This window comes from Manacus vitellinus, unplaced genomic scaffold, assembly GCF_001715985.3.
Source record: "Manacus vitellinus isolate BGI_N305 unplaced genomic scaffold, ASM171598v3 scaffold_2_pilon, whole genome shotgun sequence".
In the NCBI taxonomy this organism is placed as follows: domain Eukaryota; kingdom Metazoa; phylum Chordata; class Aves; order Passeriformes; family Pipridae; genus Manacus; species Manacus vitellinus.
The window spans coordinates 35,978,549-35,985,326 of NW_021940208.1; the positions used below are offsets into that span (position 1 = coordinate 35,978,549).

Here is a 6,778-nt window from a genome sequence, read left to right on the forward strand (position 1 = left end):
TATATATCTTCTCATATTGTAATTGCAAGCTCTTTTTAAGCATTTCAAGGACATAGAACCCAAACCAAAATCAAGCTTACAAGCTAGAAAACCCCCTGGAAATACATAAATGCAAAGTAGTCAATAGAGTGGAAGTCATCACAACTTCCTGAATTACTCAAAGATCTGGCAATGGAGGAAAAGGAAATGCACCAGAAGAAATATACATCCTAATAAAATGTCATTATTATTTTAGGCACATTTGCTATAGTTTATTTAAAACTTTCAGAGTTTAAGTTACACAGGGTAATCTCACAGATTTAGATGTGCCTCCTGAGAACAACAAGAATGCTCCACGTCTTTTCTCTTTTTTGACATGTAGCCCTGAGTTTAGAGAAAATTAAGTAAAGAGCTAATTGCTAATTTGTGCTGATCTGACCTGGTGTTTTCATGATGTTTTACTGACTTTTCAGATTTCCTAAGAGGAACTTCATTGTTGATATATTTTTATACTAAGGATATCTTACTGTTTAAAAAAAAAATTACACCCAATATTCAAGTCATGAACACTTAAAACCCTTTGTAAATTGGTGCTGTGAGTGTGAAAAATGACACTATTTATAAGTTCCCCAGCTTGGTTATCCAGAAGTTTTTATAGCATTCTCTTGCAATGATTTTTGGGACACTCTAACTGGAAATAAAGGAAAGTGATTCACTGTAATATAAATATTTTTCTATTCTCCCTACCAGCAATTTGAAGTATTTAGCCTCCTTTATTGCTTTTTGTAGAGCTATGACCTAGAGTGCATATGCTGTAAACTCTCAGAGTAGAAAGAACTTTTTATCTCTGCACAAATATAACTTTTGGCTTAACAAAGATTCCAGGTTCATTTCCAAATGTGCTTCACTCTATTAACCCTGGAGTTCCTTTAGGTCCCATTAGCACCACACCTTGAAACTAGGACAACCAAAATCAAAAAAGCTCAAGAATACACAACAAACTACTTTCTTACAAAGTAGAATTTCTGGATGAAAGGATATTTACTGGAAATTAAGACTTCTTCTGGCACTAGTGAAGACTCCTAGTTCTAAATGAGAAGACATTTCTACACCAACTGACTGTTTAAGTCTCATTGATACCCATGAACCAAATCTGATGCTTCTCATTCATGCTTTGACTAAGAAATAACAGACAGACTTAATATTTTTAGATCCAGTAGTTGGAACAAATGTAACAAATGTAGCATTTAATCTCCATAAAACATCCCACATCATCTAGAATTTAAATTTACATACATTTCTGCATGGATAACTGAAGTACCTTTGTTACCTAAGTGAAACAGTTTTCCCAGCAATTTGAATCAAAATCAAAAGGACAATTCATTACCTATATTATCAAAAATGCTTTACTTCTTATTTTCAAATTGATACTTAAATCACTGGCCTTGCTCTAATTAAAATAAAGTCAGTCTAGGCTTCATTCCTCTATGGTCCATAAAGCAAGGCTAAAATTGTACACGTAGTTTTTCATCAAAGCAAGAGATAAAACCCAGGATATACTAGCACTTCCAAAGGATGCATTAACAAAGCTGCATTCATTATAACAATATGCATTGATATGTGCTAGTAAATTCAACAGATGTACAGTATCTGGCATGATTTTAAAAGTATTGGATGCCAAAGAAGAGCAATTGCACTATATTCACAAACAGTTCACAAAAATACCATGTAATGATATTACTGGTGAACTTATTAAAAAATTTTTCAAAGCTATTATATGCACCATTCTTTTGAATAATATTACAGAAATATTCTGAAACCTTTGCATACACACTTAATTCATTTTTGTCTGAATAATGGCAATCTTCAGAGCTCCTGTTAAGTTTATCTTGGCATTCTTCTCATGCAGAAATCTTTGCCCATATTAGCCTGTCATATTTTCAGCAGCCTAGAAGAAGAAAAAACATTTATTGCAAGTCACCAAAAGAGACATCATATAGATTAAATTTAATCTTTTCTTGTAACTGTTTTAATTTTCCTAGACCTAAAAAAAACCCCAAAAACCCAAACCTAAAAATTAAGAACTACTTATGAACATTTCTCTAATGAACACTCTTTTTAAAAAAAAATAATGCTGTCGACTGCCATTATCCTTTTCTAAAATAGCCATTCCTGTTTGCTTGTATTAAATTTTATGTCCTGTATCTGAGCAACTTGTATCCTGTACATTTTACCCTAATGCTTTCAAGGAGTGCTCAAATGCATATGTTTACCTCTGGAGTTTACTACTTGATATAATTTGTGGTAATTATTATTCCCACTCATACAGATAAGCTATTGACACAAAACTTAGGAGAATTACACTAACTATAACCGTATAAATCACACTGCCAATTATTTCATTAAGAATATTAGTATTTTTTATTACTGAATAACTCAACCCAACCAAAAAGGCACATTGTTGAAGACTGACATTGGAAGATTTTAGCCAGTTATGGGACAAACAGTCAAAAGATAGTAAAAGGAATGATACATCAGTAAAAGCAAATGAAAAAGTAAACCAGCCCTCAATTACTGAAATATGCATAGTTAAATTCATATGTATGCATGCCTTTAAGTACAAATATAAAATATGCATGAGCATGAGTATAGAAAAACGTTAAGTTAAAAATAAAGTATGCAGTCTTCTAGAATAGAAGCAAGACACAGGTTTCCCCTCCACTTCCCAGAAATAAACAAGTAGAAGATCCACTAGAAAACAATCGTGATTGTGATGTTTAGGTGGACCATAAAGAATCAAAATCCTTTAAAAGTCAAGTGAGGATTTGTTTTTAAACCGTTGTTACCCTCTACTAGTTAAACAGGAGGTAAATGCTGATATATGAAAAGCCCTATATAAACACACATCATGAAATCCCCTCTTGCTGGTCTTTGGAAAGGTTCAAAGCACAGGTTAATGTGGTGAAAGAAATATGTGAAGATTACACTACCAAGCTGCATGTACCCATTTACAAGTACTGCTGCATACTGTTAAGTCTGAGGTTATAGAAATGAGGTCATATTGGTTAAAGGAGAAAGTAGCAATCTATTTGTGATATGATGCAGATAAGGGGGCAAATAGTGACTACAAATGCCCAGAATAAAAATCTGTGGGTTTTGGTTGTGGTTTTCGTTTTTTATATCTTCCCCTTCAAAAGAGTTAATCTAACTATTTTATTTGCACCATTTCTAGCATCATGTTTAATTCAGTTGTATTCATTGCCTTTTCCATGGAACAGTTAATTTCCTTGATTTAAACATGAATCATATCTTAAAGTACAATTTACAAATTGAAGTATAGCAAGTTGCACATACATCCAACTCTTAAAAACAAATTTATAGGCTTTTTAAACAAAAGCATTACCTTTAGAGCTTCTGTAGCCTTGCGTAGTTCTTTAATAACAGATGACAATGCTTCTGGATTTATCCCTTGTTCACAAAGCCGCACACAAATAGACAATGTCTCCATATCCAAGCCAGTGTTTAATATTCTTGAAATCTCAAACAGAACTGCAACAGAAAAAATGAAAGCACTTTGGTTCCTACAGACTATGAAATTTCAATTATCAAAATCCTTATTCATCAACATTTAACTTCTACAGTAGAGTGTGAACATGGCAGCTGTCCATTGCAGTCTGAACTTCAACAACAGCATTCATGTTCAGCTTTACAGCACAAGCTAAAAGCTACAGTTTCCAACATAAACACCATGCTTTTCAGGTTCAGGAAACTTATTACTAGATAACGGGTTTTGAAAAGGTAAAAAAAAAATAAGTGAAGAATTCAACAATTAACATGCTCCCCAATTATGTAAAAGGTAGGCTGTAAAAATACTGTACTTTAGAACTCCAGACACTGATGATGCCCCGCTGAAATGGCCTGGGAAGCACATTGTAAAAGCTTTTATAGAGAACATCAGCAGTTTTCTAGCCACCTTCTTCCACAACTAAACCTGGCTTTAGGTCTAATATTAACACAAGTTTAATGATAAGCAATATTATTCAATTTTTATGTGTCCTGAATCACAAGCAGCGCCACATGTCAGTATGAGACCTTCCAGAGAAGGAGATTCCAGTTAGTTTTGTTAAAAAATAGGTATCTCTCTTGCTCCTTCCTAAGTTTCTCTGGAAGGCCCCTTTTCTTTGATTCTCATAAACAGTTTGTCCCAGATGCAACAGAACAACTCACTGAGATTTTATTTCTGGTTTCTACAGTAACCTCCATCCTGAAGCTAAGCTCCAATATAGATTAATTTTGTACAGGTGTTACTCACACAGTTTATGTAACCAAACCTCCCCCAAGCTAGGGAAAAGTGAAGTACAAGGTCTTTCTCACCACGTAAAAGCATCATGGCAAGTGACTACTGTCCACTTGACAACTATGAAAATATTACAGTGACATCCTGCAGCACACCCTCAGAGTCACACTTACCCAAGACATTAACAACCTAATGTATCCAGTCAGTTCCATTGAAGCCACAGGGAAAAAAATCTCTACATGTGAAAATATTCTTGAAGCCCACACAAGTAGGTTGGATTAAGAATATGAACAAGTTTAAGACATGAAAGCAGTCTGTCAGTCTAAAGTCCTATCTACAAGCCAGGAGGAGGAGAGCTTTTATCCTTCTCCACCTCAAGACATTCTTTTTCATGCTGGTTTGAAAGCAAACCATTCCAAACACATTATACATGCATGTCCTGTCCATACAAAAGCATCTGCAACTAACAAACTGATGCAGTTGCAATAAAATGACATTGAATGTTCAAGAGCTACAGAACTAAGAAGGACTGAAAACTTCCCAGAAAGAAACAATTCTTCCTTTTTTTAACCATTTAAAATCTATCAAAAATTTTACTAAGCATGTGACATATTTGAAGGCAGAGCAGTAAATATAACTGAAGATAAGTTCCAATTTCTATGTCAGCAAGAACTGTGGTCACTAGTTGGGGCAGTGTCTTTGGCAGAGAGATGTAGCAGTTTCTCCACAATTCCGAGCTCTTAGCTCTGCAGAGAACAACGGCTAAACATCTATGTCTATCCTAGATAAAAGATATACATTTTTACATGGGGAGCCTGGGCTCCTAAATCTGAAGATCAGTGCACTTTCCATATCTGTTCTCAAAAGCCTTTCTTTGTCTTTAAATCCACATGTCATCCCTCCTGCCCAAAACATTCCTGCATAAATGGAGAGAATGGTTGTCAAGAACTTAAACTCTCTGTCCTTCCCAAAGGAATCTCTCTTCATCTGCACAAGTTAGTCTCAACCTCTTGCAGCATCAGAGGAGCCATAATTCTGCTAGTCCTGCCTTGCCTCCAGCAGCAGGTCAGAGAGTGAAGATCAGTGGCTGAAATGCTAATTTTTACACCAGCTCGACTGGTGAAAGCCTTTGCTAAGAAACCCTTATGTAACTTCAAGAGAAGGGAAGATCCTGAGAAAATAACAAATGTAAAGCAACCCCCCCCCCAGATGTTCTCCTTAGCCTCTATGCCCTCTAGGGCATTTCCAGAGAAAGTCTTTACATTTAAGAACCCTCAGGGGATTTCTTGGCAGCTTTCCACTCTGCATATAAGGCCTTGGCATAGGCATTTCATAGAATTCCAGAGTTTCACTCTACACTAAGAAACAACTCCAGGATATACCAGCTTTGATTCCTCATAACGAGGCCAGAAGAGTAAGTGAACACCTGACCTTTACTCACCTGCTCACGTTTCTTGACTTATAAATCTCCAAAATATTTCCCAGCACTCCCAGTGCCACTACTCCCACGTTCCTCATCCCATAACAGTTTTGGTTTGGGGGTTTTTTTTTCGTCAGAAACTATTCTAATTCTGTAACACTGACTACTGTTCTCAAAGCTTTTTCACTACGTTGTTTGGTTTTGTTTGTTTGGTTTTTTTTTATTTAGTTTACTTATGTTTTCTGACTTGAGCCATCTAGGAGAACGAGGGTTCAGATCAGTTCAGGTACTGGCAGGGTTGGTCCTGCCTTTCCTTTCCACACCCTTCGTTTCCCCCGGCTTAAATCCAAGACGCACAGAGCCAGGTAGCATAATCTGCGTTATCCGGTACAAATTACGAGAAAGCAGAGTAAACATATACGTACATTCATAAACACTAAAACCCAATAGTATTCTCTATTAAGTACTTAGCTATCTAAAGATCCCCAAGAGAAGCCACTCGGCGTCTAAATTCACTCGCACTACGCGGGTGTTTAAAGCGTTTCACACACTATGAATAACACGAAGCAAAAAAGACACTGCTACGCGCTGCATCTTCCAGCAACCGCAACCCGCACCCCTCTTCCCAGGAGAGGCGCCCGAGGCGTTCGCTTTCTCCTCCATCCTGACTAGGCGGAATCGAAGCTCTGGAGCTGCTTCTTAGCGTTGTTTCTTGGCCACAGCCTCGCGCGCGTCCCCCTCCCCACCTTCTGTCACGTACCGTCCATGGTCTCCCGGACCGCGTTCAGGCTGGCGGCGTTGCTCGCCATGGCGACCCCGCACCGCCCTCACATCCCCTCCCCCGGAACCGGAATGCGCCCCAGCTCCGGCCCCACGTGAGAGCCCACCGCAGCGGCACGGCCGGGAGGGCGGGCTTTCTTTCGAATTCGTGCAGAGGCACCCCTGACGATTGGCCCGTTCGAGAGAGAAGGAGCTCTGCCATTGGCCCGACGGCGGAGGCCGCGCGCCGTGATTGGTCAGAACGGCCGGACGGGGCGGGGCTGTTTAAAGGGCCGCCCGGCGCGGCGGGGGCGGGAGCGGCG

At 38.3% G+C, this 6,778-nt stretch overlaps 1 protein-coding gene across 1 annotated transcript; it reads right to left on the reverse strand.

Annotated features, from left to right (window-relative positions):
• Window positions 1–229: 229 nt before the first annotated feature.
• Window positions 230–6,590, reverse strand: MZT1 (mitotic spindle organizing protein 1). The gene is made up of 3 exons (XM_008927361.4): window positions 6,457–6,590; window positions 3,383–3,528; window positions 230–1,927 (listed from the first exon to the last, which is right to left on the reverse strand). Exons 1-3 carry the CDS (start codon window positions 6,503–6,505, stop codon window positions 1,904–1,906), a joined length of 219 nt encoding a protein of 72 aa, XP_008925609.1. The 5' UTR covers window positions 6,506–6,590; the 3' UTR covers window positions 230–1,903.
• Window positions 6,591–6,778: the final 188 nt, after the last annotated feature.

Coding starts and splice junctions, on each gene's coding strand:
- MZT1 (XM_008927361.4), bottom strand. CDS start 6,505: ATGGCGAGCAACGCCGCCAGCCTGAACGCGGTCCGGGAGACCATGGAC. Junction 3,529..6,456: donor GGTCCGGGAGACCATGGACG/GTACGTGACAGA, acceptor TTTCTGTTGCAG/TTCTGTTTGAGATTTCAAGA. Junction 1,928..3,382: donor AGGCTACAGAAGCTCTAAAG/GTAATGCTTTTG, acceptor TTCTTCTTCTAG/GCTGCTGAAAATATGACAGG.